This window comes from Schistocerca americana, chromosome 11 (assembly GCF_021461395.2).
Source record: "Schistocerca americana isolate TAMUIC-IGC-003095 chromosome 11, iqSchAmer2.1, whole genome shotgun sequence".
Taxonomy (NCBI): Eukaryota; Metazoa; Arthropoda; class Insecta; order Orthoptera; family Acrididae; genus Schistocerca; species Schistocerca americana.
In genome coordinates this window covers 167,899,921-167,915,162 of record NC_060129.1, presented here as the reverse complement: position 1 = coordinate 167,915,162, position 15,242 = coordinate 167,899,921, and the positions used below count along the sequence as shown (strand labels likewise).

The following is a 15,242-nucleotide window of genomic DNA, read 5'->3' as shown; positions in this document are numbered from 1 at the left end:
TAATAGTTTTACTCTTTTCCAGATAGTCGATGAGGATTATCCGTTGCGAACCCCCAAAAGACACTCACTATAACCTTTCCGGCTGAAGGAATGGTCTTCACCTTTTTGGGTGCAGATTCTCCCTCGGTGACCTATTGTTTAGATTGTTGTTTGGTTCTCAGGTGTATAGTAATGTATCCACGTTTCATCCACAGTAACGAAACGACGCTTTAAGTCCTGCGGATTCTTCCTGAACAGCTGCAAACCATCCTTGCAACACTTCACACGATTCCGTTTTTGGTCAAGTGTGAGCAATCGCGGAACCCATCTTGCGGATAGCTTTCTGGTGTCCAAATGTTTATGCAATATATCATGTGCCTGTACAATCTCAAGCACCTTTAACTCTTCTGTCATTCATCACCATATCATCGATTTTAAAATGATTTCTGGAGTCGTAACCTCCACAGGGCGTCCAGAACGTTCAGCATCACTTGTGCCCATATGGTCACTCCAAAAATTTTGCAACCACTTACAAACTGTTCTAATCAAAGGTGCAGAGTCACCGTAATGTTTATCAAGCTTCTCTTTAGTCTCCTGAGGTGTTTTACCTTTCATAAAGTAATGTTTCATCACCACACGAAATTCTTTTTCGTCCACGTTTTGACAATCACTCGACTTCCTCGATTCACACGAATGCCAAGCACAAAGAAATAGACCAATTTGGCTGAAACTCGGTGTGCGTACTTTCCAAAGATGCTAATAAATAAATATGACCTCAATACGCGCCAGTGATGCCTTCTCTCGGACTTTGTAAGAACTTCCCAAACGCTCCTCGTACTAGCAGTAAGCAGTAGTTTAACCACAGTTTTTAAAATATCAATAATTTATATGGAATAATATTAACATAATTAAGACAATTTGAAATTTAAATTTCAGTGGTAGGTTAAAAACACAGGATCACCGGGGATTTTTAGAAATTCTTGAAACTCCCAGAGATTTGGCTGAATTTTCTCCCAACTCCAGGTCTACCAGAAGAATCGCCACACTGATTAAGGACTGATGAGGCACCACATTAGCAAGTTACACACACTCAGCACATTTCACGAAATGAAAGTGACAGTGTTCATCCCTGCCTAGGAGAACACTGTGTGACGGCACGTCACATAAATATTGACATTTTTTGCGGTTGTAAATCGTAGTTTACGTATTTTATGAATATAATTAGTGTAAAAGGTACACACACTGTTTTGTTTCGCTATACGGAAGGCAGCCATTGAACGGCTACACATATTTTATGTAAGTTATTAGTATTTATTGCTAAAATAAACTTGTTATTATTATTACAAAATGAATTTCTTTGTAATAGTTGTTACCTCAAATGCTCGCAGTGGCTAAATATTTTTAATAAGCATTTTTTCAGTAATTTGTGCTGCGAGATGCTCATCTTCCTATGCAGCCTCTGGTCGGCCATTACGCGCCGAAGTATTAATTTATTTTTCAGTGTTAACAGTAACTGTAAATGCGAAAGATTTCGTTATAAGAACCTTTTTAAATTGCAAAAGATAATTAATTTACGTTAAAGTTCAAGTTTTTAAACTATACAGATTCCACGAGTTCACTAAGTTTTATCTTGGCCGCTCCATGGCAACAATCGAAGTTCTCTCGAGCCTTGCTTTGCAATCAATAAATAGAAATTAACAAAATTACATTCAATCCAGTTAATGGCAACCATATTTTAGTCATCACGTTCAAAATCTAAAGATGGTACATGAATAACAGCGGCCCTTCAAGAACCCGCTTCATATTTACTTATGCATGTAAATAAAAGTGATAAGAAAAGACAATATCCCTGAGAGAAAGAATCGTGCTGGTAAATTAAAAATACATATATATTTTATATATTTTTTATTTTCCTTTGTATGTGACATAACGAATCCCAAACGGACGTCACAACTGCAATAGTTACACCATGAATTGTTTAAATCTCCCATCTGTTCTCAATCAAAAATTCAGCAACGCTTACATTATCCGATCAAAGGTATCGAGATGATCCTACGTAATGTGGCACTTACCATCTGATGTCACAAGAGGTAGATAGGAGGAGTTGGGGAGTATAGTGTTGTCAGTAGAGAAGTGTTACTAGAGGAAATGATCATGCACGAGAGCTCAGTGACTTTGAACACGGTGAAGTGGAGGAGATGAGTGTTTAACGTCCCGTCGACAACGAGGTCATTAGAGACAGAGCGCAAGCTCGGGTTAGGGAAGGATGGGGAAGGAAATCGGCCGTGCCCTTTCAAAGGATCCATCCCTGCATTTACCTGAAACGATTTAGGGAAATCACGGAAAACCTAAATCAGGATGGCCAGAGACGGGATTGAACTGTTGTCCTCCCGAATGCGAGTCCAGTGTGCTAACCACTGCGCCACCTCGCTCGGTCACGGTGAAGTCATTAGATTTTACCCGAGTAACAAATTCACGAAGGAAATTTCAAATCTCCTAAAGCAGTCCAAGTTAACTGTTGGTGATGTGATTGTGAACTGGAAATGCAGAGCAACAGCATTCAGCTAAACAAAGACGGGGAACCTCGTGTACAGACGGGCTGGAACCACTGAGGACTGCAGAGAGTGGTTGTAAAAAACTGCATGAAATCAACAAAAGGAATCATTAATGTAAGTAAGGTTACAGTATCACTGCTTAAAACATTTATTGTTTATTGCAACAGCCTTTTCAGAAGATTTCCATTTACAAGTTACTGTGTAAACAAAGTTTGACAATTACAACATGCTATAGTTCTGTAGGAATTTTAGACCTAATTTTTTATAAGTGAAGAATTTCTTGAGTTATGTTGTTGTTGTTGTTGTTGGAGGTTAAAGGGACCAAACAGCAAGGTCTTCAGTCCCTTGTTTCAAATAGACTCCATTCTGCTAACGGGACATCTCAGTATAGTCAGAAAAATAAAACGGATAAAGGGGAAACGTAAAAGGGCAGTCACGTTGTCATTAGTAAAAACAAATGAGGGAAGTTGGCAAGAGAACGAACCCAACACTATGCTGAAACAGCATAGGCAAGACCACCTGTGACTTAAAAGGTACAACTGCTATAATGCAGAAAGTACGTATGGGAATAGAAAAACTAACCAAGCCTTAAAAAGAAGGGGTAAAAACAGAGTAAAAGGGAAAGAAAAGAGGATTCCGGTCAGGGAGGTGAATCGGGAATCTCTGAACACTGCCTACAGTGGGAGACACCCAAACACTCACCGCCCTGCCCCAACACCAGAGGGAGATTAAAAACTTTAAAACTGAGAATAAAAACCACTCTCCCGGAGGAAACCTAGAACCAGAGAGACCATCCGGGAATCGTCAGCCAACATCAAAGGTAAAGTGTGGGGGAGTCTGTACTTAGCACGCAGAGCCAAAAGAAGGGGGCATTCAACCAAAATGTGGGCCACTGACTGGAAGGCTCCACAACCACATAGCGGGGGTGGCTCATCACGCAAAAGGAAACCATGGGTCAGCCTGGTATGGCCAATGCGGAGACGACACAGTGTGGTCGAGTCCTTGCGGGAGAGGCTAAAGGAAGAACGCCATGGGCCTGTATTCACCTTAATGGCACGAAGTTTATTAGACAGTGGAGTAGCCTCCCACGAATTGGCCCATGACTGTGCAAAGTGGGATTTGATGTGAAGCCGTAAATCCGCTGCAGGAGGGGTTACGGAAAACGGGGGGTAAGTAACTGCTCCCCCAGCCAAACGATCAGCGAGCTCATTACCCGGGATACCCACATGGCCCGGGACCCATAGGAAGTCAATGGAACAAGCAGCACGGTGAAGATCAGCGAGAGGGTCATGGATGGCAGAGACCAAGGGATGGCGCGAAAAACACCGGTCAATAGCAAGAAGGCCACTCATCGAGTCCGTACATAACAAAACGCGGTTGTGTTGGGATTGTTTAATAAAGGTAAGGGCCCGGGAAATTGCCATCAATTCCGCAGTAAACACCCCACATGTAGGTGGCAGCAGATGATTTTCCGTTCCAACAGAGGACGTGAAGGCATACCCAACATGATCAGCAGATTTAGAGCCATCAGTGTAAAAAATAACAGCATCCCGAAACTCCCATAAAATTTGGCGGAAAAAGGTACGGAACACCACCGGGGGGATGGAATCTTTCGGTCCGCGGCGGAGATCCATCCGAAGTCGAGGCCGAGGAACTAACCAAGGAGGGGTGGAGGGGAGGGAGCGAGGAAGACAGGACAAAGAAGGAAGCCGAAAATCACGGGTAAGAGACGCAAGGCGCAGCCCAACCGGTAAACCCGCCCGAGGGCGGGAGTCAGGCGGGCGACGTCCATGGTCTGGGAATAGGATAGAATAGGAAGGATGAGCGGGAGAAGAACGGATAGTAAGGGCATAAGACACCAGAAGCTGGGACCGCCGAACAGAAAGGGGGGGGATCCCAGCTTCAACCAGGAGACTATCAACAGGGCTAGTAGGGAAGGCACCAGTGGCCAAACGGATACCACGATGGTGGACTGGATCCAGCACGTGCAGCGTGGAAGGAGCAGCTGAACCATAAACTTGACAACCATAGTCCAAACGTGACAGAACTAGAGCACGATAAAGACGGAGGAGGAGGGAACGGTCCGCACCCCAGGAGGAGTGGGCAAGGAAGCGAAGGACATTGAGTTTACGGAAACATCCTACCTTCAGGAGTCTGATATGGGGCAGCCAAGTGAGCTTGTTGTCGAAAAGAAGACCTAGGAAACGAAACTGTGGAACCACAGGCAATCTTTGTGCAGCGAGATAGAGCTCTGGATCAGGGTGGACCGTAGTACGGCGACAGAAGTGGACCACCCGCGATTTTGAAGGAGAGAATTGAAACCCGTGGGAGAGGGTCCATGCAGAGGCACGCCGTATAGCCACCTGGAGCTGCCGTTCTGCAGATGGCATCGAGGAGGAACTAACACAAATGCAGAAATCATCCACATACAGGGCAGGGGCGACCAAGGGACCGACAGAGGCCACAAGTCCATCGATAGCAATGAGGAAAAGAAGGACACTCAAGACAGAACCCTGTGGGATGCCCGTCTCCTGGGTCCGTGGAGAACTAAAAGCAGTACCAACTCGAACTCTGAATGACCGATGGATCAGGAACTGGCGGATAAAAATCGGGAGTGGGCCCCGAAGACCCCACTGATGAAGGGTTAGTAAGATGTGATGGCGCCAGGCCGTGTCATAGGCCTTGCGAAGGTCAAAAAACACTGCAACCAAATGGCGGCGCTGGGAAAAAGCCTGCCGAACTGCGGATTCCAAGCGAAGCAAATGATCGATTGGAGATCGTCCCTCTCGAAAGCCACACTGGTAAGGGGACAATAGATCCCGAGATTCGAGGACCCAAGTGAGCCGACGGGCTACCAGCCGTTCAAGTAACTTACAACCAACACTGGTCAAACTAATTGGCCGATAGCTGTCAACAGATAGGGGGTTCTGACCAGGCTTAAGGACAGGAACCACAATGCTATCCCTCCACTGAGAAGGGAAGTCACCCTGGAGCCAGATACGGTTAAACACCCGAAGAAGATGGTGCCGTTGTGGAGCACTGAGATGTTGAAGCAGCTGGTTATGAATGGAATCTGGGCCAGGAGCCATATCATGAGAAGCAGATAGAGCAGAAAGAAATTCCCATTCAGTGAAAGGTTCGTTGTAAGATTCTGACTCACAAGTGGTGAAACATAAGGTGACAGCTTCAGCCTGCTGTTTTTGATGAAGGAAAGCAGCTGGATAGGAGGCCGACGCTGATGCCACTGCAAAATGGGTCGCAAGATGTTCTGCGAGAACTAATGGGTCCGTACAAATGCCATCTGGGAGGTGAAGGCCTGGGAGGGTGGACTGCCGATGGCAACCTTGGAGAGAGCGAAGTGTAGCCCATACCCGTGACAGAGGGACAGTGGAACCAAGGGAAGAAACGAATCGTTCCCAACATATCCGCTTGCTCTGTTTGATTAAATAACGGGCTTTAGCGCGAAGGCGCTTAAAGGTAGAAAGGCTGGCTACAGATGGGTGCCTCTTAAAGTGTTGCAAAGCTCGACGGCGATCACGGATGGCAATGGCAATGGCCGTACTCCACCACGGGACTTGCCGACGACGAAATTGTCCAGATGAGCGCGGGACAGCAAGGTTAGCAGCGCGAACAATCGCGTCAGACACGTCACGTAGGACGTCATCAATACAACCCGACAAAGAGGGAGAAAACTCGACCTGTGCAGTATATAGAGGCCAATCGGCGCGGTGGAAAGACCAACGAGGTAACCTCTCCATCGGGGAGCGGGAAGGGAGCGTGATAATCAACGGGAAATGGTCACTATCACAAAGGTCGTCGTGTGGCGACCAGTGTAATGAAGGGAGGAGAGAGGGAGAAGAAACAGAAAGATCAATGGCAGAAAAGGTACCATGACCAGCACTGAAATGAGTAGGGGAGCCATCATTAAGAAGGCACAGGTCGTGGTCTGCAATAAATTGGTCGATAAGAAGACCTCGTCTAGATGGAAAGGCACTGCCCCACAAAGGATGATGAGCATTAAAATCCCCAAGGAGGAGGAAGTTGCTGAAGAAGGGTGGTTAAGGCAGCAGGTGTAAGAGTCCTGTCAGGAGGGAGATAAAGATTGCATACTGTGACTGCAGAGTCTAAGTGGACCCTAACAGCAACTGCTTCCAATGTAGTTTGGAGAGGAATCCACGTGCTAGCAATGTCTGTACGGACCAACGTACAAACGCCACCAGAAGCCCGCAAGGGTCCGACCCGATTTCGACAGAAAACACGGAACCCACGGAGGGTCGGTGAGTGAGCATCAGTAAAATGAGATTCCTGGAGAACCACACAAGCTGCTGAGTAGGACGAAAGAAGGGATTTCAATTCCGGAAGGTGACGATAGTAGCCATTACAATTCCATTGGAGAACCACAGAACGATGGTTTAAATGAGGGCTGAACACGCTAAATCCAGTCATACCGCCGGGTCCCCACCCGTCACCGACAAGGAGGGGGCGACATCCATAAACGACAGGTCAGAATCCGGTTGTGAAGCCGGGGAAGGGACCTCCGGTGACACCAGAGGCTCTTTGTCCCGGGACTTATGTTTCTTCTTCTTTTCAGGCTGAGATCGAGGAGGGCTGTGTGGCATAATGGAGCCAGCTGCAGCAAGATCAGGAACAGAAAGAGACCGGGCGACCTGGGGGCCGATAGACCGCGGCTCTCGCGGTCGCCGCGCTGCAGCAGACCTTTGACCTGGAAGGTGCCGGGAAGGGGCATCCCGGGAGAGGCACCCTTGACCGGCAGACGCCGAAGGAGTGGGACACTTCTCCGGCTGGGGAGGGGGAGCGGCGCCCAGAGGAGAAGGTGTGGGAGCCGCAGGGGAGGGGGGAAGGAGAGGGGTCCGGGACGGGGGTAAGGAAGGGGGAGGAAGGGATGAAGATGTAACCAAGGCGTAACTAGATGTCATGGACACAGGGTGCAATCGTGCATATTTCTTACGGGCCTCTGTGTAGCTTAAACGATCAAGAGACTTATACTCCTGTATCTTTTTTTCTTTCTTATAGACTGGGCAATCTGCTGAACGTGGAGAATGACTACCATGACAATTTACACATACAGGAGGGGGAACACAGGGACTCCCCTCATGGAGTGGACGTCCACAGTCACCACAGAGAGGGTCCTGGGTACAGCGAGAAGACATGTGGCCAAAACGCAAGCACTTAAAACACCGCATAGGAGGTGGGATGTACGGCTTCACATCACAACGATAGACCATAATCTTAACTTTCTCAGGAAGGGTATCCCCTTCAAAGGCCAGGATAAAGGCACCAGTATCAATACGATTATCTTTAGGACCCTTCTGAACACGCCGAACAAAGTGAACACCCCGCCGTCCGAGATTGTCCCGAAGTTCCTCATCAGTTTGAAGGATGAGGTCTCTGTGAAAAATCACACCTTGTACCATATTTAGAGACTGGTGAGGGGTAATGGACACGGGAATTGTGCCAAGATGGGTACAGGCACGAAGGGCCGCAGATTGGGCAGCCGAAGCAGTTCAGTAACGAACCCGACCGCATCTTGCTCAGGGAGTCCACTTCGCCGAACTTGTCTTCAATGTGTTCCACAAAGAATAAAGGTTTGACACTGGTGAAAGTATCTCCATCAGTCCTGGTGCAAACTAGATAACGGGGGAAAGGTTTTGCCCCTAGCCGACGGGCCTGACCCTCCTCCCAGGGGGTAGCCACGGAAGGGAAGGCCGAAGGGGCAAGAGAAGCAGCACTTGAGGAATCAGTACCACGCAGAGAGACGGCCGCAGAAGAGCGGCCAGAGGTTTGGACCCTTATGCGTTTCATCTGCATAGCGTCCGCCCTGATACCACCCACTCCGATCAGGGGCTCTCCTCACGGGCGCCACCCAGCCACAGCAAGGGCCGTCTGGCACGGCGGCCATTGCCGGGAGTTCCGATGCTCCAGGATGACGAGCAACCACTCCAAGGCATGCATGAGGAGGTCACAGCTCAGGTATCAGAAGTGTGATCCCTGTGTGTTCAGGGGGCTCAACCAAAAGGGTACATAGCGACCCCACCACACGGGCTGGCTACCGTGCTGGCTATGCACCCTAGCATCAGACAACGACGTAGAAGAAAAGGTGGAATATACTAGGAGGGCACACGTCGGAGACACTAGGTAAGGTGCTCTTCCCCAAATGGCTCACACTACGGAAGAGAAATTTTGGAATGGAGGTCAAACCCCAGAGGGGGACCAAGGAATGCCAAAAGGAGGAGATGATTACGCAACAAAGCCAGAGTGTAAAACCAACAGAACCAGGAGGATAGCGGGGGCCAACATAAGCAAGGACACCAATAGAGGGAGAGGAGAGGGCGAGGGGAAAGGGGTATGGAGGGGAAAGGAGGGGAAGGGAAAGGAAATGCAGCCCGGGAGAGAAAGAAGGCTGCAATGGCTCGGGGCCCCGTGCTCGCCACGCACGTATCCACGAAAGAGTTGTGGACCCCCTGGGGGGTCTTTAGTTATGGAGTTATAACTGAAAATGTAGTCATAATTTTCATTATCATGAATTAAACACAGAACTATCTTGTAATTAAATATTATGTTTCTAAATTATGTAAGTAAGAGGGAGACTTACATCTATGTTGTCCCGGCGTATATATATCATCTGGTGCGACTGTATCTGGTGACTGTGCACGTTATATTTCACATGAATTCTAAAATATCGATTTCGTATCAATTTTGTTCTGTTTTATAGAGATATTTTAGGATTTCACAAGATATATAACGATAACAGTCACCAGATACAGTCACCCCAGATGTATATACGCTATATGATCACAAGAATCTGGACACCACGAAAAACTTACGATTTTCATATTAGGTGCATTCTGCTGCCACCTACTGCCAGGTACTCCATACCAGTGATCTCACTAGTCATTAGACATCGTGAGAGAGCAGAATGGGGCACTCCACAGAACTCACGGACTTCGAATGTGGTCAGGTGATTGGGTGTCACTTGTGTCACACGTCTGTATGTGAGATTTCCACACTCCTAAACATCCCTAGATCCACTGTTTCTGATGTGATAGTGAAGTGGAAACGTGAAGGGACACGTACAGAATGAAAGCGTACAGGCCGACCTCATCTGTTGACTGAAAGAGACTGCCGACAGTTGAAGAGGGTCGTAATGTGTAATAGGCAGACATCTATCCAGACCGTCACACAGGAATTCCAAACTGCGTCAGGATCCTCTGCAAGTAGTATGACAGTTAGGTGGGAGGCGAGAAAACTTGGACTTCATGGTCGAGCGGCTGCTCATAAGCCACACATCACGCCGGTAAATGCCAAATGACGTCTCGCTTGGTGTAGGGAGTGTAAGCATCGGATGATTGAACAGTGGAAAAACGGTGTGTGGTGTGAATAATCACGGTACACAATATGGAAATCTGAAGGCAAGGTGTGGTTATGGCGAATGCCCGGTGAACGTCATCTGCCAGCATGTGTAGTGCCAACAATAAAATTCGAAGGCTGTGGTGTTATGGTGTGGTCGTGTTTTTCAAGGAGGGGGCTTGCACCCCTTGTTGTTTCGCATGGCACTATCACAGCACAGGCCTACATTCACGTTTTAAACACCTTCTTGCTTTCCACTGTTGAAGAGCAAGTCGGGGATGGTGACTGTACCTTTCAACACGATCGAGCACCTGTTCATAATGCACGGTCTGTGGCGGAGTGGTTACACAACAATAACATCCCTGTAATGGACTGGCCTGCACAGAGTCCTGATCTGTATCCTATAGAACACCTTTGGGATTTTTTGGAAGGTCAAATTTGTGCCAGGCCTCACCGAGCGACATCGATACGTCTCCTCAGGGCAGCACTTCGCGAAGAATGGGCTGCCGTTCCCCAAGAAACCTTCCAGTACTAGATTAAGTGGATGGCTAAGGGTGGCCCACCACCGTACTGAATTCCAGCATTACCGAAGAAGGGCGCAACGAACTTTTAAGTCATTTTCAACCAGCTGTCTGGATACTTTTGATCACTTAGTGTATACAGGGTGTTACAAAAAGGTACAGCCAAACTTTCAGGAAACATTCCTCACACACAAAGAAAGAAAATATGTAATGGGACATGGGACATGTGTCCGGAAACGCTTACTTTCCATGTTAGAGCTCATTTTATTACTTCTCTTCAAATCACATTTATCATGGAATGGAAACACACAGCAACAGAATGTACCAGCATGACTTCAAACACTTTTTACAGGAAATGTTCAAAATGTTCTCTGTTAGTGAGGATACGTGCATCCACCCTCCGTCGCATGGAATCCCTGATGCAGCCCTGGAGAATGGCGTATTGTATCACAGCCGTGCACAATACGAGCACGAAGAGTCTCTACATTTGGTACCGGGGTTGCGTAGACAAGAGTTTTCAAATGCCCCCATAAATGAAAGTCAAGAGGGTTGAGGTGAGGAGAACGTGGAGGCCACGGAATTGGTCCGCCTCTACCGATCCATCGGTCACCGAATCTGTTGTTGAGAAGCGTACGAACACTTTGACTGAAATGTGCAGGAGCTCCATCGTGCATGAACCACATGTTGTGTCGTACCTGTAAAGGCACATGTTCTAGCAGCACAGGTAGAGTATCCCGTATGAAATCATGATAATGTGCTCCATTGAGCGTAGGTGGACGAAACTAAAATGAGCTCTAACGTGGAAATTAAGCGTTTCCGGACACATGTCCACATAACATCTTTTCTTTATTTGTGTGTGAGGAATGTTTCCTGAAAGTTTGGCCGTACCTTTTTGTAACACCCTGTATGTCAGGACAATTACTCACATAATTTAGAAGTATAAAAATTAATTACAACATAGTTGTTTGCATAATTTGTGATAATGAAAATTATGACTGCAGTTTCAGTTATAGCTCAATAACTCGAGAAATTCTCGACTTATAAAAAATTAGGTCTAAATTCCCACAGAATTATAGCATGTTGTAATTCTCAAACTTTGTATACCAACGTTCTTGAAAATGGAAATCTTCCGAAACAGCTGTCGTAATAATCAATAAATGTTTTAGGCAGTGACAGTGGAAACTTGTGTCCTTTGAAGACATATATGTCACTGCAGCACCAATCATCAAGAATCTTTAATGAGTTCCAAAGTGCTACTAACAGTCAGCAAGGACAATGACTGTAGATAGGGAGTTACAAAGAATGGGTTAGAATGAAATAACAGCTCCTCATATATTACACATTGCTCTAGTCAGTGGCAACTGCCGCTTGAGATGGTGTCAAGACTGATGCCACTGCACAGTGGATGACTGGAAATGAGTGATTTGGAGTGAAGAATCATGCTATACCTGTGGCAATCCAAAGGAAGGGTTTTGGTTTGGTCAACGGTTGGAGAGTGTTACCTGTCATTGTGTGTATTACCAGCAGTGAAGTGGGACGGAGATAGTGTTACGATACAGGGATGTTACTCGTGGTTAAGCCGTCAGCACAAGGATTGCACATTGGAACGTCAAGCGTGTCTAGTTTCTGACGTCGTCGGGTGGAAAAATATGTCGGGAAGTCTTTCCAAACAATCACAGCAAGATCTGACAAAACAGATATTCCGAATGCTCACCATTGAGAGGAAAGTACACCATCTATGTCACGTGCACACCATGTCTCTTTAGTACGGACTCTTGAGACACCATATTGGCTTTCAGCTGAAGCCCATACATATATACGCTGTTTCTAAGCAATAGAAAATTGAGAATCTCCTACAAACTCTTAGTTAATTGCACAATTTGTTGTAATAAAATGTCAGATAGGTGGTTAAACAATTACTGTAACGTGTGTTACGGAAGTGTGCCATTTCAAGGCAATGGCATGCTGAGGATCCATGAGAAATGCAATGTTGTTGATACAATTTGCTATAATTAAATGTCATTTAATAACATATCTACAATTAAAGTTTCCTGCAATGGAAGATGCAAAGTACGGTCATCCAACAGTCGTAGTCCGTGTAGCGCAATTAGCAGCATCGCTGTACGATAAGGTTACAGTTCTCGTGTTGCTGGTTTGCCCCTCACTAAATTCAAATATTTCTGTCACTAGCCTTCATGTATTCTAATAGTTTCTGATACTTTCTTATTAAATTAATAAAGTATATTCTGTATTATCCAATGGAATGTAAATGTAACTGCAATCTTTCTGAGAAGTGAATTTGTTCGATTGGCTTAATCTAAGAAACAGCTTGCACTACCTGCGGTAAGATATTTTGCACAGTTTTATTGTTTCATGTTTGTTAGTTCACGTGTTGTAAAGATTTTGCTACTCAATAGAAACAGACGTCGAGTAAGAATTTGTATTGCACTATTTGTAATGGAACATCTGTAAGCCGGTGCCCTTATGACTCGACATGATACTTTTCTTTTTGCCTTATAACATGCCCACGGGTATTGCAATTTTTATTTATGTATATTACAGACAGAACAATATAACTAGCATACAGACAATGGCGCAAATGTGCATTTTAATAGAGATAACAGAGAAATTTTACGCCCGCCCATTTTGTAAACAGTGTGATGTGCAAACAATACACAGCCGACAACTGCAGCCAACACACCCTGTGATCGTGTACACCACATCGAACACATGTACCCTCTGCGAAAGTCTTATTGTTTCCGAGTTTTCAGCAGAACACTCGACATCAACAGCACGGTCTGTGTGCCGACGGTTTATCGGGTATTGTCCCGTTAACAGGCCTAAGAAAATGCTACCTCGGCAAGGATGTGAAAAACATTTTACAGCAGTACGTGCTCCATACAGTAGAGGAACAGTTTAGAGACGACGATCGATAATATCGGCACAACGAAGTACCTCGTCATAAGGAGGCTTCAATGAAGCAACAGTCTGCAGACAATGACATTCCTGAAAACGATTAGCCTGCCCAGGGTTCTGACCTGAATGCAACGGAACACCTTTAAGATGGGTCACAATGCATATTCCTCTCCAGACTCCAGCATCTAACTTTACCACATTCTCTGGTTCTGTGGACACGCTGCAAATTAATTTCCACTAGTGGGTGTGCGGACACTTTTGATTGGAAGTACACATCCAAGGACAAGTATTCACCAAAGGCAATGTAAGCAATGAGCAGGAAAATACCTCTGGCTCAGGAACTGTGTCAGATTCTGTGTTGTCTTCATGTGGCTCTGCCTTACACTGAACTGCCTCGAACATCTGGAACAAAAAATATTACACTTTAATTCTCATTCTCCAGCAGTACACCATACACTGCCTACATATGGAAAATTCTCCAATTCAATACGTATACAATTCAACAATATATTCAGTCAATAATCACCTCTAAGACACGGTATATAATGGCGTGTACTGGTCTAACACATGTACGAGAATTAGTATAAAGTTTAAACAGTCACCTCAAAAAATACAGTTAACATATTTTATTACTTATTTTGTATGGCATCAAGGATTGACTTTCTGAAATAGTTTATATGGTTATGTAGGCAGCTATTTACCGTGGTGGGCCCTTATTGGCAAGTAATTGACAAAAAAATTTATTGGAATTTTGCATTATGCTCAATAATATCAAAAAAATTTGTATTACGTACACTGGTTGTGTGGTGTAATGGATAGGGTAAGGGCTTGACAAGCAGGAGGTTGTGGGTTCACATATTTTCAGGTGCATTAATTTTTTTCATTGTTAAATCTTTATCAAATTGACTTTGGTAATGATTTTTATTAAATGAATTTGTTTAATTGTAATTTTTATTTCTATTCCTTTGTCACATCAGTTCAATCACCGCATGAACTTTTCATTTCCTTCATTTTTTTTCCCCCACTCTGAATTTTTGTGAACGAGAATTTAATTACACAGGGTGTCCATGAAGTCCGGGAACACCTTCAATTATTTATTGCACAAGAACCAAACATTGTACAGATGTCATACATATTGCATTTTGAAGAGAAACCCTGAAAGTTTTTTTCCACGTATACCGCCACAGCGTACTTTGGTAATCTGCCGCTAGTCAGCGATAGTCGCAAACATGGCCCCACGTCCGCTTCTCTTTACCGGGCACAAGCAACCAGTCGTAGCGAATTTGTTGTGTCAGTGGTAAATGGCCTCCCTTGGTGGCTTCTTACCATACTTTATTCTGAATATCTGTTGAACAGCTGTAGCATACTTGTTTTTATTGAACTCCAACACGCAGAAAGCTCGCTCCGCACCTGAACCCGCCACGTTTGTGACTAACGCCGACTATTGGCAAATTACCAAACAACGCTGTTGCAGTATATGCAAAAGAAAACTTTCAGGGTTTCTCTTCAAAATGACATATGTGTGATGCCTGTACAGCGTTTGGTTCTTGTGCAGTGAATGATTGAAAGTGTTCCTGGACTTTATTTACACCCCATATTCATCTATTATAACATTCGATTATTTCAAAATTCCAGTCTATAAATTAAAAAGGACATAATCTATTTATACTGACTGTGCAATGGTATGAAAGATATACTTTTTATTACACAATGTGCAGCATTTTTGCACAGTAATTGTCGTACAAACATTTAAAACACAGCCTAAATTCCTATTGCACTATGCACAAAATAACATATATGAAGATTTAAATAAAACAAGGATTTATAAATAAAACGAAATTCAAGCAAAATGATGAATATGTTCAATGAATGCAATAACCTGGACAAAATAAAAATAGGATGA

General features: G+C 45.1%; 1 protein-coding gene across 1 annotated transcript in view; it reads right to left on the bottom strand.

The window, feature by feature from the left end:
• LOC124554026 overlaps positions 1–15,242 on the bottom strand; it is a 182,602-nt gene that overhangs the window by 99,559 nt on the left and 67,801 nt on the right. Inside the window, exon 4 of the mRNA XM_047128052.1 lies at positions 13,667–13,741. Coding sequence (XP_046984008.1) covers positions 13,667–13,741 — 75 coding nt within the window. The remainder of the gene's footprint in view (positions 1–13,666; positions 13,742–15,242) is intronic.